The sequence below is a fragment of the Marmota flaviventris genome, chromosome 7 (genome assembly GCF_047511675.1).
Source record: "Marmota flaviventris isolate mMarFla1 chromosome 7, mMarFla1.hap1, whole genome shotgun sequence".
NCBI classification, from domain to species: Eukaryota; Metazoa; Chordata; class Mammalia; order Rodentia; family Sciuridae; genus Marmota; species Marmota flaviventris.
Window position 1 is genome coordinate 115,012,959 of NC_092504.1, and position 21,641 is coordinate 115,034,599.

The following is a 21,641-nucleotide window of genomic DNA, read 5'->3' on the forward strand; positions in this document are numbered from 1 at the left end:
TAATAAATATAAGGGTCGTGTCATAGAAATATAGCAAAATCTAATTCCAGAAAATAAGAAACACAGTGCCTAAAGTGACAAAAGGCCTTATACAATGAGAGTTTAAATATTTTTGAAAACTGCTAAAATCTTTCTGAATAAATTAATGTGTATGTAACAAAAATATCATCATATAATCAGAGATAAATAGTCTCAATATTAATGAAATGAATAAGTTAAAAAATAAATAGGAATATATCTGCTTTAGTAAGCTTTCACATTACAATGACCAAAATATCCAACACAGAGAAGGGAAGCTTTATTTGGGGCTCAAGTTCTCAGTACATAGATGGCCAACTCCATTGCTCTGGGTCCAAGATGAGACAGTAAGTACATCATGGGGGAAAGTCCCAGGAGAAGAAAGCTGCTTATATCATGGCAGGGTCAAGAAGTAGAAAGAGAAGATATAGGTAGGCCACAGGGAAAATGCATCTTTCCAGGGACCCAGTGACCAAAAACTGACCTTCTCTAGCCACACCCCTCCTGCCTACAGTTACCACCCAGTCAGTCCATTCAAACTAGGATGGACCAATTAGGTTACAGCTCTCATAATCTAATCATTTCACCTCTAAGTATTTCTGCATGAACAAAAGCTTTTGAGGGACACATATCCAAGCATAGCAATCTCTCTTGTTTCCTGGAATTAAAATGTAGCTTATTTTAGGATTTTGTATAATTCAACACATAACCTAACTCAGTTTGTATGTAATTAAATAATTAATGTGTAGTACTACAAAAAGAATGTTTGAATTCCATGAAATTTAGTTATCCTTGTCTGCTGGGAGCCATTAGCCAAGTAGGTATGACAATTTCCTTGCCAGCGTACCCCATGTTGCTGACATGTTGCAGCGACATTGAATGTAGGTGACCTTGCTCAAGGACCAAGGCAGATTAGGGTGTTCCCGGTTTTAAGATAATCGTGTTTAGGGCGTTCCCAGTTTAGGTTCCAGGTTTAAGGTTTAAGATTATTCCTGCTGGGAATAGGGCGTATCCTGCTGCCTGAGTTCCCCTTGAGTTCTCACGGGATTCAGACAGTATTTTTTGGGAGACAGAAGCCCAGTGGAGGTGGAGTTGGGCAGAGAACGTGGATTTGGGCAGAGAACGTGGATTTCCCCAGAACGTGATTGTAGACGGCTGGTGTGAGTTCGGGAATAAAGAGTTGCTGTTTGACTCTACAAGCTGTGTGGTGGCTCGTGATTGTGTGCCCAGCCAGACTGCGGCATTTGTGCCCAGCCAGACTGTGGCACTTGTCTATTCAAGTGCCCTAAATATTTTTTTGTTTCTGGTACCATGGTTGAACCTAGGGGTGCTTAACAACTGAGCTATATCCTCAGCCCTTTTTTTATTTTTACTAAGAGACACAGTCTCACCAAGTTGCTTAGATCTCCCTAAGTTGTTGAGGCTGGTCTCGGACTCGCAATTCTCCTGTCTCAGCCTCTGGAGTCCTTGGGATTACAGGTGTGTGCAACTGTGCCCAGTTCCAATCTCCTAATTTAATCTTAAAACTGTTTGCACTGATTCCTTTTTCACTTTGACTCTGTGCCTAAGTTCTTCACATGACAAAATAAAATTATTATTATCTCTTTTAATATCTAAACTACTGAAATTTGTAGGAATAGTAACTTTGGTAGTGAAATTCTACTGGTCAAAAGCAACTTGATCAAATATAAATATAATGGAGGAGAACCGGGTACAGGGGTGCACTCCTGTAATCCCAGCAAGTTAGAGAATGAGGCAGAAAGATCACAAGTTCAAAGCCATCTCAACAATTTAGTGAAGCCCCCCAAGCAACTTAGTGAGATCCTGTCTCAAATAAAAAATAAAAAAGGCTGGGATGTGGCTCCGTGGAAAAGCACATTTGGGTTCAATCCCTGGTACCAATTTAATTAACTAATTAATTAATTATTAGAGGAATTTTTAGTAAAGGAAAAATAGCTTTCAATAAATTAAAGCAGAGAGCAGTAATAAATTACAGATAAAAGTAAAATATATAACATGCATTTCTATTGAGACTTCAAGCAATTGATATTTCTTGGGTAATTGTGCCTTTCTGTACATTATTGTAAGGTCCTATCATCTTTTGAGACTAGTGGCTTTAGTGAGAAACCCTCATATAAATAAATATTATCACTACATTTGGCAATTGCTGCTGAAGGCAAGAGAAACAAATCTAAATGGTCCCTGATTTGCTACTGTTTCCTTGGGAAGGAAGGAGATATTGGCCCAGGAATAGATCTCATTGGCCCACGGGAAATATCAAAATCAGCTTCCATCAATCCTCATCAGAAACACACCCATAAATGTGGAAACATGGATAAATTAAATGTCCTTATTTTATTCTAAGTAATGACTTAACACATGCTTGTTGAATTGGAGAATAAAATAAAACTGAAAATCAGTGTCCTGGATGACAAATTAGGGTTCACAAAAATATGACTGAAAAGTTCCCCAAATCAAATTAAAAGACAAAGTCCTACGTTTCCTTTCACAGAATTTACTAAATCCTATGGTTACTTGAAAATCTATGCATTTTGTTTAATTCCAAGCTCACAACCTGAACTAAGAATGAAACCTATCTGCTAAAAATAATTAATATAAGTTCAGGCTGGTTGACAGCATTCAGACCTTAAAGACATTATTCCTTTGTACAGGTTCAAATATCTAGTTTATGTTGTTTACCTTCAGACACAGTTTTGTTGGCCTGCCTATTTATTTATTTTTCTTTCCATACTTTTAAGTTAATTTATTTTTTAACTATTTATTTGTTCTTTTTAGTTATACATGATAATAGAATGTATATTGTTATACATGTTTTATATATATATATATATATATATATATATATATATATATATATATATGGAGTATAACTTCCCATACTTGTGGTTGTACATGATGTGGAATTACACTGGTCATGTATTTATATACCTAGGAAAGTTATGTCTGATTCATTCTATTGTCTTTCCTAATCCCATCCTCCCTCCCTTCCCTTGTTTCCCCTTCATCTAATACAAACTACTTCTGTTCTTCCCTCCCCCACCCCTTCTTATATTTTAGCATCCACAGATCAGAGAGAACATTCTGCCTTTGGTTTTATGGGATTGGCTTATTTCACCTAGCTTTGTAATCTCCAGTTCCATCCATTTACTGGCAAATGCCATTATTTCATTTTTCTCTATGGCTGAGTAAAATTCCATTGTGTATATGTACTACATTTTCTTTATCCATTCATCCCTTGAAAGACACCTAGTTTGTTTCCATAGCTTGGCTATTATGAATTGAACTGCTATAAACATTGATATGGCTGTGTCACTGTAGTACATTGTTTTTAAGTCCATTTTGGTATAAACTGAGGCGTGGGATAACTAGGTCAAATGGTGGTTCCATTCCAAATTTTCTAAGGACTCTCCATACTGCTTTCCATATTAGTTGCACCAATTTGCAGTCCTAACAATGTGTGAGAGTACCTTTCTCCCCACATCCTAGCCAACATTTATTGTTACTTGTATTCTTGATTACTGCCATTCTGACTAGAGTGAGAGGAAATCTCTCAAATTTCTCCAATTGCTGGAGATATTGGACATTTTTTCATATATTGTTTGAGCAATTGTATTTCTTCTTCTGTGAAGTGCCTGTTTAGTTCCTTTGCCCATGTATTGATGGGTTGTCTGTTTGATGTGAAGTTTTTTGAATTCTTTATATATCCTGGCAATAAACTCTTTTATCTGATGTGCCATCGGCAAGGATTTTCTTCCATTCTGTAGACTCTGTTTTGTATTCTTGATTGTTTCCTTTGCTCTGAAGAAATTTTTAGTTTGATTCCATCCCATTTACTTACTGATTCTTAATTTTACTTCTTGCACTTTAGGAGTTCTGTTGTGGAATTCAGTTTCTAAGCTGAAATGATGGCAAATTGGGCCTATTTTTCTTCTAGTAGGCTCAGGTCTTCAGAGACAATTTTTAGGAAAAATGTCAACTTGGATTTTCCAGAAAAGCATAACCAAAATGTTGATAGATTTTTTGAAACAATAAGAAATATGAGAAGTAAAATTAAAGAAAAATGGAGGGAGGGGTAAATCTTTTCCAAAGTAGAAGTTTTGTCATATGAAAGGAAGATTAGACTGCGGAATAGAATTAAGATAAATGCGTAGAAATGGAGAAGCTTATTTTGATCATGAATGACAAATAAAATTGTGATAGAGCTGCCCAACAATGGAACTAATTCAGTCCATGTCATTAAAAGCTGTCAAACAGGTGTTTCCCCACATTGTCAAAGAAGTTCGTGTATCAAGAATTATATCATTCTATCCATGGCATTCTAGGATTTTTAACCGCACAGTAAAATCCTAGTTTTAGTGCAGATACAACTAGATAGTCAAAGTCTCTAAACGAAACATAATGTTATTGAATTTGTCTAAAAGAAAATAGTCTAAACCACACTTTAAACTTCAGATTTATGCTCATAAGCCAGATGCAAAATGGTGTTTCATTATTTCATTGTCTACCTTCATTTTAAATAGTAATATTTCATTTTTTGGGTGGGCCCAAGCTTTCTATAGATTTAGATATTGAAACATAGGCTTCCTCAAAAAGCTTTTGTATTACTCATATCTCTTCAAATATTGCCTATTTTTTACTCAATACTTCCAATCCCAGAAACACATCACTACAAAATTTAAAATGAAACAAATACAAACAGAAGAAAGAACCAGAGTCACTGAGAGTTAACATGGAAAATTGATTTTAACTAACAAATCAAATATTGACTGTTTAAAGGAAATATCCTGTGGGCTTTGCTTACTGAAGGAAAGAGACACTGTAATACATATTGCAGGAGAAAAGTCTGCATAAGGCACATTCTTTATTCTTTATCTATAAAAGAAAAAAAAATAGTTGGCTATGGGTTGCATAAATATGCTACTATATATAAAATGAGGAGTTGACATCTGGATCCAAGCCAAAGAATAAAAGCATCACCTTATAATATTTATGCAAGACTATCAAAAAGTTCATTTTAAGGTTAAGAAGCTTGCATAATAGAAAAATTTTATCAAAGTTTACTCTTAGATTGGCTACAGCATATGCATATAAAATGCCAAAAGCCAAAGACACGTTAGGCAATGTAATGCCTTTGAAGTTCCTTAAAACACTTAGTAATGCCTTAGCATACATCATTGCTCGTTTTAAGCATGAAAAGCTTTAATTTATGTTATTTTATTTCCTGTTAATTAATGGATTTTCTCAACAAAATTATATTAAATGATTGATAGGAATAATAATTATAGGAAGAAAGTAAATTTAAAATGTACTTTATTTTTATTCTCAGAATTTCCCACTTACATTGAATTTCCTTCCTTCATTCTTTAATCCTTGATGTTTCATTGTTAAAAACTGAAGAAAATAATATTTTACTTATAAGTTTTAATTTTTATCTAATTGTTTATGTTAAGATGTGAAACTATTTTTAATGGAAATTTTAATTTGGCTTGTGTAAAACAGAAAGAAAAATTTAAGAAACAAAATTACCTCTTATAAAGGTAGGAACAGTCTCTAAATAATTAATAAATGTAGGTGGAAACAATTCTTATGATATTCATGATAGTGCATATTTTTAAATTTTTCTATAAGGCATTTTTTTGCAGAATGTACAATAAGAGTTAATGTACATACACTTTGACTTAATGATTCTATTTGTAGGATTTTATTCTAAATTGATAAGTAACTGTGTCACATTTATTTAAGAATGCTCCTGAAAACTTGAAACCCCACTAAAGGACTATCCATACTGATTTTTAAATACGTATGCTTGCACAATCATAGAATAATGCATGATTCAGTTTTTTATTATTATGTGTAAACATTCAAATGGAACTTGTTATAGAAAAAAAGTGTGTTAAGTAAACATTTTATGTGCATGGAAAATAATTCTAATTGTTAACAGGGATCATAGATGAGTTTGGAGAAGTAGTAAAAATGCTGGGAAATGAACAGCTTATGTTGTCTTTCAAAAATGTTAATTTAAAAAAAAATATTTTCTTGTCACACTAAATGGTACATTTCTAAGTTACTAATATAAGTTACAATCTGATAATTCAAAAATATTTATTAGATCATTTTAAAGTAGTCAATTTTTCAAAGTACATTTTAATCACTTTACAGAAAATAAAGTATCCTAAGAATAGTAATGATTAAATGCATACTATATCCTGGATGGCAAATCCTTTGCTGCCATCTTCTGGAACTTAGATACTAAATCATGCCATAGGATTTCTTCACTCTTCTGGAAAAGGCTTTCCAGAGGGAGAAACCAGAGGAAGAGGAATTATGTTTTTACATGAGTGAACTGCTAACAAAAATTAGCTTTTATGCATAGTGTCAAATAATTTATTTCACTATCATGAACCTACAGTTGGGCTCTGGACTCGCCTTAAAATTCCCAAGATGATTGATCTTTTACAAAGAAAGTTCCAGTAAATAATACCTTGGTTTCCTTCAATGCTGGATTTTAATTCCACAAAATCTCATGTATTTAAAAATGCAAATAATGATAATTGATAAAACCTAATGATCTTTAATCAATAGTAACATGCAGATAAGTGATTATTCCTTTGTATCCTGAAGCCATATTCAAGGCAGGAGGGCAACAAGCAATTCCAGAAAGATCCACGAAATGGGGAGCTACATATGGAAGAACAGATGCATAAAAATCCCTTATGCAGTGTGTGTTACAAGATCAGGAAAGAAAAAACTAGATTAATCTCTTACACAAGAATAATATAGTTCTGTAAATGTGAGAACTTTTAAAAAGATTTCTTAAAACTTCAATAATATAATAAAGACTATTAATCCATGTTGTCTGGGACATTTCCAAGTGAAAATAATACTTTCTTTAAAACTATTTGTGTCCTACGATATTACTGTATCTCGTTCTTTCCTTCATCACTAACTTCTGGAAAGAATATCTGCTCTCAACCTCCAACTTCCTTATCTCCCTTTCACTTGCAGATAATACAGTCTTGCTTCACCTCCCTTCTCACCTAGTTTAGTGCTGGTGAATGTTTAACTTTTGGGTGGAGGTTTAAGAGGCAGTGAATGCCTTGATTTTTTGTGTTGTAGTATTTGCCAATTTCAAACATTTCCTCACATGCAGTTGCTTCTCTATAAGGTGACTAATTAAATAGGATTGGCCACTCCATTATTGGCAAACCATTCTCCTCTTTGGGTTCTCTTCCTATTTCTATAGCAGTTGCTTGCCTTCTTGTGCAACCCACCAACCCTGCCCTGGGTCCAGTTTCCCAGGATTCTATCCAATGCCCCTTCTGAATTCACTCCTCTTAGTATCCCAGCCTCAAATCCACCCTGTATGTCACAGTCATCTCAACATTAACAAGTCTGTCCCTCTTTCCTCTTTCCTTCCCTAGAACACACATCTTTAGCTAAATTTTCAGTTGTATTATTTACACTGGTTTTTCACAGTATCTTTTTTTTTATTTGTACAGCCATTGGCTGATTAAGTGACCATGTCATTTTCTGAGCAAATGTGTAGCTCTCTGGGTGACACCTTCTAGCTTCCTTCAAAGTTCTTTTCCCACCCCAATTCACCTCCCATCTAACTGTCAAGATTATTCTTATTAAGAAAATCCAGGCATAACATTTTGTATTTTCCCCATTTTTTCCGGTACAGTGAAATAGTAAGTGAACAGGCTGTGATTCTCCCTGCTTCCCTGAAGTGTGTAGCAGACCCCAACAGAAACTAGATATATTAATATAAAGTTGCCTATCTATTGCCTAGTACTTGTCATTCTGAACATCAGAATCTTGATTGAAAAAAAGTCAGCCATTTTTTAAAAAACTGAAGTGTAAGGTTTATATTTCCTGTTGCTGCCACAGCAAATTACCACCAAATAGGTGGTGAATGACGATGGGCATTTATTCTATTGTAGGTTAAGAGACCTGAAAGCTCACTTCTGGAGGCTTTAGAGGAGAATCTGTTTCCTAGACTTTTCCATCTTCTATGAAGCTGGCTGTATTCCTTGGTCATGGCCCTGCATCACCTGACCTCTGCCTCCTTTATAATAAGCACCTCCCTGCTCTGAATCTCACTCTCCTGTCCTGCCTTTTAAGGACCCTCCTGATTACACAGGACTTGCCCAGGTAATCCCAGATGATATTCTCATTTTGAGATCCTTAATTTAATCACATTTTCATAATGCTTTTGGACACATAAAAGTAACATGCAGTTTCAGGGAATCAGAACATGGACTATTTGATGAATAGGCAGATTATTGAAATGGCTAATTAAGAGCCCTGGCTCTAGTCAAGGTCCAGATCTTTTTTACTTAATAGCTAAAATACTTTTTCTAAAGTTTCATTTTATCACCTGCAAAATGTGGATATAAAAGCACAATTTTCACAAGGTTTTATAAAGAAGAAATTGAACACTATGAGTAAAAGCACTAAGTATTATTCTAGGCTCAGTACCACTAGCATTATATAGGTAATAGAAATGGTGTCCATCCAAATCATATATCTAATTAAAATACTATCTGTAGAAAAGACTAACTGAACACATTACCTTCATAACAAAAATGATTTGCTTAAGACAAAAATTCTGATTTAAAATGACTAATTATGTTTCTCTTGGTGCATAATTATTCAACTATCTCTACACAACAACCAATGCACACCATTTGTTTTAGTCAGCTATTACATGCTGTGACTAAAAGACATGACCAGAACAACTGAAGAGGAGGAAAAATTTTTATTTAAGGGCTCACAGTTTCAGATGTTTCAGTCCATTGACAGCCAGTTCCTTTCTCCAGGGCTCAAGGTGAGGCAGAACATCATGGCAGAAGAGTGTGGTAGAGGGAAGCAGCTCACATTGTTGATTAGCAAGGAGAGAGAGAGAGAGAGAGAGAGAGAGAGAGAGAGAGAGAGAGAGAGAGAGAGAGAGAGAGATCCCCACTCTCCAGATAAAAAAAAAAATTCCCCCAAAGGCATACCCCTACGGACCGAACTCCTCTGGCCATACCCTACCTGCCTACAGTTACCTCTCAGTTATTCCCATCAAGAGATTAACAGGGATTAGGCTAAGGTTCTCATAACCCAATCATTTCTCCTCCAAACCTTCTTGAATTGTCTCACACATGAGCTTTTGAGGGCACCTAATATATAAATCATAACACCATTATAACTGAGATGTCAACCAAAAAAAAAACATAGAGGGATTCTCCCAAAAGTAATGAAATTTACTTGGTAATAGCAGAACATTGGAAGAATAGAAGAGTATTGCAATGGAAATAAGCACGCCATAATAAATGATGCATATATTCAAGGAAGTTAAAGAAAAAGGAAAATCTTAAAGACAAAAAATGAAGAAGATTTCATCAGATATTTGGAAACAATAATCTTTGGTCACAATGAGTAATAACAGAAGTGGTTTTATTCTGAGGTTGAACAGACAGTTTGGGGGCAGGTATGCTTGTAGAAATTCTTTTTACATAAGGTTGTAGTGGCCTCTACAATGATGTGGTTCTGACTGTCTTTCCTGGAGTTAATATCAGAAGATCATGCATAAGAACACTTCCAGAAACCAGGTAAACTTCCACGTTTTATTTACTTTTCTTGTTTGTTTGTGTTTAGATTAGGATTGACACAAGGGACTCCATTTTGGTTCTGACAATTTTCATATTTCTTTGAGAGTAATGATGCTGTTTTTCCTCACTTGTAAGAAACTATACTCTTGATCATGTGGGTTTGGATATTTTCTATCAGTCCTTTCTTATAGAAGTTCTCTTCCCACATGTCAGCAATAATCTGTGTACTTGTATATGGGCTCTTACTCTCATTCTCTTTTCTGACATAGGGGTTCAGTGCTTAATCTAAGCACAGTCTTTATCATGGACATTTGTGGAGACTTGCTGTTCGTAGTACACTTCTTGAAATTCTAGTTAGGTGCTTTAATTATTCAGCTAATGCTGGCTGTAAGTTTAAGATCCTTTGTCTCTCTCTCTCTCTCTTTTTTTTTTTTTTTAACCTCTAAGGTGCACTGCCGGCCACAGGATCATAACCATTGTCCTAGGTAGGGACTTAGTCTGTTTTACCTTTGGACTCAAAATATGACCCTCAATATTTTATTCATGTGGGTATACTAAATGAATGCATGACTAAGTGGGTGGAGACAAAGCAAAGAAAGGAAAAGGTATTCAACTCAAAGGATGTATAAAATATATATACATAAAATCTAGAGAAAAATGTTACATAAAATACTGAGAGTTTTTTGTTTTGTAGTACTTTAATTATTTTCAAGTGAGCATCTGGGAACTTCTTTTGTAATGCTTTAAAAGTATTTTTAATTTAAAGTGCTATTCATTTATTCATGAATTCATTCATTTAACAATTATATATATTCAACTACATATAATATATATTAGTATATTATTATATATATTCCCAACTATGCTTTATATAAAATGATACTATTGATTCAAATATTATATAATGTTACCATTAACTTATACTGAAGATGATTGAAAATATTCACATAGCACTTAAGGTTATGCAGCTTTAAAATAAGAGAATAGTGGAAAGATATTGTGATTTGAATCCTGTGGAGTAATTAACCATTTCAAATTAACTGTTTTTCTTTACTGTAGCTTTCTATGGCATAACTTTACATCAACTATTAATTATTATCTTCTATTAATTACTAAGTTGAAAATAAAAATCCAGTTTGTTCCATAGAAAAATAGAATGAATGTTTTCCCAAATTTTATTAATATTTTTGAGTTTTATTCCTTAAACCATGTCTAAGTGAAACTGTATTGGTGAAATGAATAAGAAAGAAATGAAAAAGCATATACTTGTACATAATTATAATTATTTCAATACGAGCAAATTAATATATCATTTTTAAGGAAAGTGTGGATGCTGTCCTCTCAGTGTGAGCATAGGTACTATATGGGAATCATATTTGTCAGTTCATAATTTACATGGGTCAGAAAATTAGCACTAACTAGTAAAAATGAAAAATCCTTCTTTTATGCAGATATTTACTCAGTAATATTTAAAAACATCAAACTTAAGCAAATGTTGATCAAACTGATTTTCCCAAACAGTAACAAGTGGACCAACATACACTGCACATTTCTTCAAAGGTAGATCACAAATATTGTTAAAAGCATTATTTTTTACTAAACTTTTTGCTTCCTTTTATGTGCATTTTCAATGATTTTTAAAGTCTCTGTTAATGTGATTTATTTATAAATCATTTTTGAATAAGTAAAATGTTAATATATTGCAGAGATAAGGAAAAATGCCAAGTTTAACTACTAGTTGATGAATTCATTAGGCAATTTAAACAAAACTGAGCTCTTTTAAAAATAAAAATATAGCATAAATAAAAATAAATTAAAAATAGCATGAAATTTATGCTATTTTAGAAATTTTAAATATGTGTTTTGGGGTTTTATTTTGTTGTCTTTAGTTTAAAGAATAACCAATGCTAATTAGATGATGTTGACTTTCCCCTTAGAGACACCCTCTCCTCCAGCTTATAAGATCACTTTGTCAACTGATTAGATTTTAACCAGATTATACACTAAGTATACAAAGGGGAAGCTTTACATTAAAGCAGGAACTGAAATGGGCTCTCAGGTGTGTGCACAAGGGTTGACTTCTATCCAGGCCTTTTGTGGCTTAGTTGCATAAAGATCATATCTAATATCGACTGAATGCAATTCCAAGCACTCTTCCAAGTATTCCATCTGTATTATTCTCTCTAATACAGCAACCCTTCAAGATGGCTATCATTATTATCTCTTTTTCTTTTCTTCTTTCCTTTCTTTCTTTCTTTTTTAAGGAGAAACTGAAGCATACAGTCGCTTATATGCACAACATCCACTTGCGTAGGGAAAGGTCACCAGTATTAAAATTTGCAGGTGACTGCGGTGTGCAAACGTCACTACTCTGCTAGTATGTCACATCCGGTCACACTCTACTCCTACACGTATTCACAGAACTTCATGTCCTAATTCCGGCAAAACTCTGTGTGTACGTTGCCTCAGGCACATCTGAGATTTAGACCCTCGCTCAGCGGCAAGAGCAAGGAAGGGTCTCTGGAGCCGGGAGAATCCTGTCTCCTAGGCAACACAGTAGCGCGCAGAACCCTCTCCCAAGACCTAGACAGGTGATGTCACTTCCTTAGTCCAGCCGGTTGCCCCCGGTGACGTGTTAGGCGGAAGGGCGGTGTTGGGTACCCAAGAGACCCGGCGTTGTAGAAGTCACTTCCTCCCGAGGACGCCGTCGCCTAGCAACTGCCTCCCGCCTACGTCTTTGGCCCCGCCTCCTTGCTTAGTCCGGGTTTCTGAGCGCTGCCAGGCCCAGACTGAGGCTAGAACCTCCTGCTCCAGGCGAGTTCCTCGGTCCTCCTGGTCTCTGGGAGCCCGCCACGCGACTGGCGGGGGTGGGTACAGAACGCGGGACATTGGGGAGCGACGGATGGCGGCGGTGACAGCCTCGGGGTGTGCACAGGCCAGGCTCATGCTGGGGGCCCTGGCACGTCAGCGGCGGGCGGGGACCTGGAGGGCACCTGGCCCAGCCGGGAGTTAGTGTGGTACTGGGACGTGCGCTGATGCGGGTGATCCTGCGGCCCTGGTCTAGGCCTTCAGCTTGGAGCTTGAGCAACAGCGATGTTAATACAGCATCGCGGAAACCTCGTTTTGTTTTTCCCAGCCTTGTTAACACTTTCGTGAGGGACAAAAGTGGCTTGAAAAAAATATCGCTGGCTATTTGTGGTTAAGCATAATGATTATTTTCTTTGCATAGAGCTATAATGCAAGCAATTTGTGTATAGGGCTAGTGTTTTTATAACGTATACAATCCTCGTGGTAGACTTAATAGAGCATGACTCCTTGAGAAATGCTTTGCTTTTTTGAATGGAAAAGAAGAAAAATAGGATGTTATGTATTAATTGGCAACTTTTATTTTTATTAACCAATAGCAGTCATTTATTTGCTCATCCTTAAAATGAAAGACTGTTTAAGATAACTTCCATTGGCATTTTTCTTTTCTTTCTTTTTTATTTTTTAGAAAGAGATTTGTGGTGAGAATTTATTTCTTTACAAGAACTCCACATTTGTAGGTGAAGATGTAGTCAATGTTCATGTGATACTTTTTAAATTTGACTTGGCTATTTTTTTCTTTCTTCTTGTTTAGTTTATTTTTTGTGTTAAATGTAGTAATAGAAAATTTTAAGCATGCAATAGTCTGATTTGGTTTTCATCTCTTTCAGCCACCATCAAAGGTTGAATGAATTGCTCCAATTATTTATTAGCTATTTGATAAAGGTAACAAGAAAAGATAAAGTATGTCTGACGAAGTTTTCAGCACAACTTTGGCATACACCAAGAGTCCAAAAGTTACCAAAAGAACTACTTTCCAGGTAAAATATTTCAAGGCATTTTGTATTGATTTTTGTATTATGAATGTGGGACCTTGGTGGTTATAGGAAATGGTCCTTTATAAAGCAGGAGTAAGTCTTCTGTTCTTTTTGAAGTTTTGCAGATCATCTATCATGTTTGAGCACCAGTATTACAAATCCTCCTTTGTGACTTTAAGGCCATCAAAATAACCTTAATTGTAGGTTCTTTCTAAGTTAAAAGTTAAAATGCAACTTTAAATTGTTATTTTCACATAAAATCTTTTTTTTTTTTTTTCTATTGTAGTATGAAGTTTTTTCTCCTGGGTCATTACAGTTTTGAACTTAACCTTTAAATTTTCAGTATGGGTTATATGTTTCTGCAATATGCTTACAAAAAGTACCAGTTTGGGGCTGGGGATATAGGTCAGTGGTAGAGTGTGTGCTTAGCATGCACATACTTTCTAAAAACAAAAACAAATAAACAAGAAAAACTCAACAAACCTCCCAAAACAAAACCAAAAAAAAGTACCACTTTCTTCCAAAATGGCAGTTTGTAACAAATCCTATATAAATTGAGTCCCCTCTTACCTATTACTATTTAGCTCAAATTATAATCTGCAATTAATTTGTTTGATATTGTGGTCTCCTCCAGTTTAACAGCAGGCACCATGAGGGTGTGCCCTTGGTGATGGTGATTTGCATTGAGTCTCCTCACTCAATTGGGTGCATGGTACAATGTAGGCTTGGAGTTAATGTACGCTAAATAAATGCAACTTGTTTGAAAGAATTATTATTTGTTTACAAATTAATTCTAGATATTATATTCCATCCTATTTGAATTGGAATTGATTTTAATTATCTCATTTCAGGATGAGCTAATAAGAGCGATTACAGCTCGCTCGGCCAGACAGAGGAGTTCTGAATACTCAGATGACTTTGAGAGCGATGAGATTGGTATGTGAGAGGATGGAAAAGTAAAATATTATTCTGTTTCTTGCTTCATTACATTTGACCTACTCCCCTTCTCCTAAAAAAAAAAAAAAAAAAAAAAAAAGACTTATGTTAAAATAATGCCATTGACTTCATTAGTTTTAGATTTCCAACTTTTAATGGGTTAGAGAGCCAGTCTTAATTTTCAAGAAGTTTTTTGATTGTCCTTGATTGTTTGTGAATGTGTTTTTGAATATGTAAATTAACTGACACCAATAAAATGATGACTAGGGGTAAACTACGTGGAAGAGGACAAGTTCTTCCTTAAAGTTAACACTGGGAGGCACAATAGCTAGTTGGTAACTGGGGTCCAGAAAGCTAAATTTTAGTGTACCTCAGAAGCACTTTTATAATGCTAGTTATAAGGTCTTATCAGGTCTTTGGACTATAATAAGGTGTCCTTTTAAAAACGACAGACAATATATTCACATTGTATATATCAATACCATTTTGATTTAATTTGCTGTATTTTAATTAGGTAAAAATATTAGTACTTTAGGCTTCATTCAAATATTAACTCTGTACCCCATATAGAATTCTGAACTTGAAATTCAGTGTTCTACTCTTTGATATATATTCAGTCAATAACTCAATGTTCTCTGTAAAAATAGTAAATCACTGCACTATTTTTAAGTTAGCATTCTTTATTATCTTTGTTTTAGTAAAATCTAATATTTTTGGTACGGATGCAATTGCATTTACAACATTTATGTGGAAAACAATCTAGTTAAACTCTTTTGCTTACAAATATTCTTGATTTTTTATGATGAAATGATTCACAAATGAAGATTTTACTCTCCAAAATGGAATCTGAATGTCCCAAGGCTGATTGTTATTTTTTGGAATCTTTGGATGGCATTTCCCAGAGTAAGTGCAGTACTTGGCACCCTGTGAGCACTCAATAAATACTTTAAATAAATTAATGAAATTGAAAATGTTATTACATAAATTCAAATTCAGGACAGACTAGATTAGCTGTTTTTAAGAGCTGCAAAATAAATTTGCACTTAAACATGGTTATAAATTTACTTCAAACCCTTTCTAGACTTTAAGGTAATCTTTCTTTTAAAAAAAATTAATATGACCTTAAGAGATTTAGAATATACTATTGAAAACATTTTTTCTTGTCTGTTTTCAGTTGCATTGGGTGATTTTTCTGATACCTCCATAGATGAAAATTCTATTAAGAAAAAAATGAATGATTTTCATGTATCAGATGATGAAGAAAATAATTCTCCAAAACTATCTTTTTTGAAAACCAAGAAATCAAACAGTGACATAACCAAAGATGGGCCAGAATTTTCTGTCAAAAACAACGAAGATGTGGCACCTGATGGTTATGAAGACATGGTGGTAAATTCCTCATCAGAATCTCAGGATAAAGATCAAGAAGTTGAAAAAGAGAGAATTAAACTAAAACCTAAACCCAGAATTTTTTCGCTCAAAAGCACATCTTCAGGTAGGTTGTTAGATACTACAATTGTATTTCTTGAAAATTTATTTTAAGACAATAATTTCAAAATATCTTTATATGGTAGGTAGTATATAGTTAAAAAGATAAGTCATATTTAATTTACAGTTTTGTACAAATAAGACAACTGAACCACAGAGAAAACTCATAATTCTGATATCCAGTTGTATATTCTGTCTTCAATTTCTTCTGGTGCCTAATAAAACAGCCAAAGCACCTATAGTTATATGTAGCTGCAGCTCCCAAAACACATATGCCCATAAGCTTAAATTTTGTTCTTAGGGATGGAAACACAATGGAATGCTTCCTTATTCACTCTATACTCTAAATATTAAAACTGTCATTTCCAGAGCCGAGTCGTCATAACTCAGTGATAGAGTACTTACCTAACATGTACATAGCCCTTGTTTCAATCTCCATCACCACAAAACAATCATTTCTAAACCAATATTTTGCCAGAACAGTTTTTTGGCATTGATATATTTTAAGTGTCACTGCTATTTGTTTATCAAAGTTTCCAGACACTCCTTAAGAAAATAGAATCTCCATTTGATCTTTCGATAGCATTGGAAAATTTACTAAAATTCAGTTTTCTGAAAGGAAATTCTTGGTGTGATCTGGGAATACAAGAGTTCTCCCAAGTATTCTACTGAACTCCAAGCACAGTGGATCAAAGGTGGAACAAAGCTGGAACCCGCCCCTTGAAGTCCTTTGGAAGATGCACAAAAATTTATGGATGCAAGGTTAAGAGTTTGATATCTTTCAGTCTTGTTCCTTTCATTTTATAAAGAAAATTTTAGTTGATTCTAGCCTTAGTAAAAATCTCATCAGTAAATACAGTACTGGTGAACATTTCATACTTTTCATGTTAGATATTACTGATAATATCAGACAAACTTTATTTCAGGCATGCATTAGGGAACTACTTCCTTTTGCCCAGCACACAGAAAAGAAGGAAAGATGCAAAAAACAAAAACAAAACAAAAAAAAACCCTTGAATAATGTCTAAGACACTGAAAAACAAGCCATCATAAATTAGTTATATCTGACTTCAGCAAATAGGTTAAGTCTCACTGTCCTCATAGGGAGGAGGAGAAAACCTGCTCTTCCTGTCCTACAAAATTGTTTTGAGAATCTAATGAATGACTCTCATAGACTGTAATACACTACAAAAGTGTAAACACAAAGCATAATGAAACCATTAACTTACTGACATATTTTCCCAGGGTAATGAGTGAAACTGACAATGGAGAAAGGGAACATACTTGACCTTGGTTATTTAAAAAATATGAGCATTTAGCATCAAAAACAAAATGTTCTGAAACACGTGGAAGAATAGAATTAGAAATGAATGGTAGATAACTAGCAAAATAAAAATTTACCTATCATGTTAAAAAGCTGCAGTGAGTTAAGATGAACAAAGACATATGTATTTTAGCCTCAAGGTGGCAGCATGACTGCAAATGCTCTACTTAGGCATCTGCAATATTATGTTCAGTATATGTAACACAAAAATAGTAGCTTAAGTAGAGAACTTAGATATTTGATTATAAATGTTAGAAAGCATTTGGAAATCTATAGACTTTTTTCTATCTTAGAAATTTTTAGTACTTCTGGAAGAGGAATTTTAGTATAAGATATATTAAAAAGTCATTATTTTCAGGTTTTTTATGTTCAAGAATAAATTTGAAAATTTATTTAGTGTTAAGAAAAGTGTGCTGTATAGAATTCTTTAAGGACCTAAATGAATATATGAATGATTCATTCATGAAAGAAGGACTGTGCTTTATGAGCTTAGCCTTACTCTTCTATAACTTCTTAGACTTGAAGTGCTTACAACAGTATTGGAATAAATTAAACATTCTATTATTATTTAGCATCTATCTATAAGCAAATTATTTTACTTATTCATGCATATACAGTGAATATATTATGTCTCATCATACTAAAAGCATTGTGATGGTAAATAAGAATGCAACATTGAAAAGGCTTAGTATCAATCATCTAAGACTACAATTTAGTAGGAAGCATAGAACAAAAATAATAATAATAAGTTAGTAATGGTGGTGGTAGGGCAAATCATGGATCCCTACTTTTCACTGACTATGGTGGAGATATGTGTTAATCCACCAATATCACACAGATGGATTCAGGGAGAAACTGTTCCAAAGAACACAGGAGTGATTCACAAACCAAAAGAAAAGAAAAAAAAGGCTAAGAAGTGTTAACCACCATTGTTAATGTCACTGAGCACTTGTGATATGTCTGGCACTGTGTTACATACTATATATTCTCTTGCCAAGAACCTATAAGCACTTAGAAAATTTTAACTGATTTGAATAGTGGGAAAACTTCAATGTAGATAGAGGTCAAATAATTTATATAAGGATATATAATAAGTGTCAGAGCCACAACTCAAATAGGAGGTATTTAAACTAGTCAAACTTATAGAAACAGAGTAGATTGGTGGTTGCCAGGGTCTTGGAGGAGCAGGGAATGGGGAATTGCTATTCAACAGTTTCAGTTATACCAGATGAGTAAGTTCTAGAGATCTGTGTTCAACATTGTGCCTAAAGCTATAGCTAGTACTGTATTACATGCTTAAAAATGTTTAAGAGGGTAGATCTCATGATAACTGTTCTTACCACAATAAAATAAAATGTTGACCTAGTACCTTCTTTTAGGCATTGTCCAATATTCTATTTAATCTGAGGTTCAAAAGATAACAAGTGTTTTTAGGAGGAGAAACACGAAGTGGATGTTTTAGGCAGATGAATCAGCTTAGGAAAAGATTTGGTGACAGGAAAGTTGTGTAACCTGTGTGTTAGTTCACTATCCCAGGAACACAAATTAGAAAATGGGTGTGCCAGCAGACAGGGCAGCAAGGCACTCAGGGACACACCAGGAAAGCCTTTCATTTTAATCAAAGGTTATTGAGTTTTTATTCTATAGGATTAGATAATGGGGAGCCCTTGTAGAATTTTGTGAAGGGAGTGATGGGGTCTGACATTTTATAGATATCCCTGAGGCACTGTCTAGAAAGAGGAGATGAGGAGCTAACTTAGGGATGAAGAGCATAAAATAAAGGAGAGAGATATTTATCAAGTAGAATCAATGGCTGTAGTGATTCTTTGGTTGCAGGCAAAATGGAGGGAGGAATCTAGGAAGATTCTTTGACTTGAGGTTGAACATTTGACCAGAGTTTTAGATATAACTAAAATTGGCAAGGAAGCATTTATAGTGGTACCAGTTTGACAAGATTGTGGAATCCTCTAACAACATTCATAAGCCCTTTGGTAGGTAAAGAAGATGTATGTATTAATTAGCCTAGTTGTAAAGTTTTAGAAGAATACATTGGTAGACTAGTGAAGAAGTATGTGTAATAGGTAAAATTTAGGCAAAAAGTATATAAATGAAGAAAAATCAGTGTTTTGAGGGCTAGAAGCATACCAGCATACTGGTTCTTATTTTAAACTTCAACTTGGGAAAAGCAACTGAGAAATTTCATTCATTTATTTTTTTCATTTGTTTGTCTTTGTGGTGCTGGGGATAGAACCTGAGGCCTCCTGCATGCTCAGTTGTGTGCTCTATCACCAAGCTAAATCCCAGCCCTAACTATACAATTTTAATGGACTCAAAGAATGGTAACTCACTAGTCGTGTTTTTTCATTCATTCCTCCAGTGAGAGGGTAAGACTTCTATCCCTTGTGTGCCAGTGTCATCATTTTCATGCTTGTAACAGCACTTACCTTTGTCTTGTCCTTGTGTTTGTCTAAGAAGACCAACAATCCCAGCTACTCAGGAGGCAAAGGCAGAAGGATCCCAAGTTCAAGGTCAGGCTCAATAGCTTAGTAAGACCCAGCCTTAAAATCAAAATAAAAAATAAAGAACTGGAGATTTACTCAGTGGTAGAGTGTCCTTAGGTTCAATGCCCAGTTAAAACAAACAAACAAACTATAAATGATCTCCTATGATTGCTATAAATGATCTCCCTTCCCAACCTGTTAAGTCCTTGGACAGGGCCATTGTCATTGTTATATTATGAGGATCAATAGTGTGTACATAGCTTGGCTTCAGGTACTTTAAGATTTGATGCATGAACCTCCTCATTTTATTGAGGCAAGGTTTTATGTTTTTTCAAATGTTTTGAATATTATGAGAGTTCATAAAGTTGAAGAGTTAACTTCTCATAAAACTAAAGTATACTGATTACTTTCAATATACTTTAAAGTATACTGATGGCAACATTGTTAAAAATTGGGGGCCATGAATTATTCCTTATCTGGATCTTATTGGGGCTTATGGAGAAGGGTGTGGTCTTCATCTGGACTTTCTAGGACATGGCACTGGAGGGAAGTTTGGTGTCTCTGGGGCAGTGGTCAAAGCCAAAGTGTTTTTTGTTGTGTGTTTTTTTTTTCCCCCAATCATCTTAAAACATTTTATTTTTTAGCAGAAAATAGCAGCAGCCTTGAAACAGATGACCATTTTAAGCCTTTACCTCTGCCAAGGAGCTTGTTAAGAAAGAGTAGGCACGTGGAGGAGAAAGAAAGACTAGGAGAAGATAAAGAAACTGCTCTCAGTGAAGACTTCAATTCTGCACCTTCCCTTCCAAGTCTGGATGGCAGACAATTAGAAGCTGAGGAAAAAACATTCTCTGAAAACCTTGATCTTGAGGTTGGCACTACTGCTGAGCTGTTGAATTATTTCTTGAATTCAGGCATTTGCCTCTGATTACTAGAAAAATAGAAAGAGAATGAATTGTGTGCATGCATTTATGTGTATGTATGGGTCTTACATGTTTGCTTCTACAATTGATAAGAAAATAATTTTAAGCTTTTTTTTAAATAGGCTATATTTCACTGAGTCCAAAACTCCATCAATTATAAGACATACCATTATTTTAAATACCACTAAGAAGGAGCGAGATGCTTCCAATTAAGCCATAATTTGTTTTTTTAAGATTCTACCCATTTCAGAGAAAGTAATGTGTTAAAATAATTTTGATCTAATGAGTCTACATAATAGTGTATATAATACTGTATATCTCTAATAATAATACTGATATATATATACATATACATATTGAATTATACAATTTATGGCTAAGGACAATATTAGTGTCATTTTATGCATTTGGTTTTATTCATACAACAAAGTACTGAATGTTCATGACACTGCTTTATATTCTTTGGGATATGCCAAAGTGAAGTTCAGATATGACTCTTTGAGTTTCCAGGAGGAAGTCTGCTATGCAGCATTATTAAGGGAGAACATTTGTCCCTTCCTTTTATATTTCACTATAATAAGTGAACTTCTTCCTTACATTTTGAAGGAGAAAGTATGGGAAAAACATTCATCCTCCATAATCTGTGTGTGGACAGATCAGGGAAAAAGAACTAGACATTACCTGATCAATCTTACCTCTTTTTCTTATCACTTACCTGCCATCTAAGTGTGTAAGGATGCACTCTCTGGGAGTGGTGCAAGAGGAATCAAATCAGGATACTGATTCAAATTTTGCTCAGCATTTCTGTGCTGTTTCTTAATTTGTTCTAAAAAATCAAGAGAAGAAATCCAAATAAGTATTTTGTATTTAATTATCTGATCAATTGAAAATTGTATTCATTTCTTATGACCATATAACAAATGGCCACAAGCTGAAAGATTTAAAACAACATAAATTTACTCCCTTAGTTCTGAAAGCCAAAAGTCCTAAATCAA

General features: G+C 34.4%; 1 protein-coding gene across 2 annotated transcripts in view; it reads left to right on the forward strand.

Moving 5' to 3' along the window:
• Positions 1 to 12,418: 12,418 nt before the first annotated feature.
• Map9 (microtubule associated protein 9) overlaps positions 12,419 to 21,641 on the forward strand; it is a 41,310-nt gene continuing 32,087 nt past the window's right edge. The window contains exons 1-5 of one of the 2 annotated variants that reach the window (XM_027926776.2): positions 12,419 to 12,502; positions 13,331 to 13,480; positions 14,329 to 14,413; positions 15,588 to 15,908; positions 20,371 to 20,594. In XM_027926776.2, the coding sequence (XP_027782577.2) occupies positions 13,406 to 13,480; positions 14,329 to 14,413; positions 15,588 to 15,908; positions 20,371 to 20,594 (705 nt within the window). In that variant the 5' untranslated portion in view covers positions 12,419 to 12,502; positions 13,331 to 13,405. The remainder of the gene's footprint in view (positions 12,503 to 13,330; positions 13,481 to 14,328; positions 14,414 to 15,587; positions 15,909 to 20,370; positions 20,595 to 21,641) is intronic. The other variant, XM_071614590.1, reaches the window with a different exon arrangement.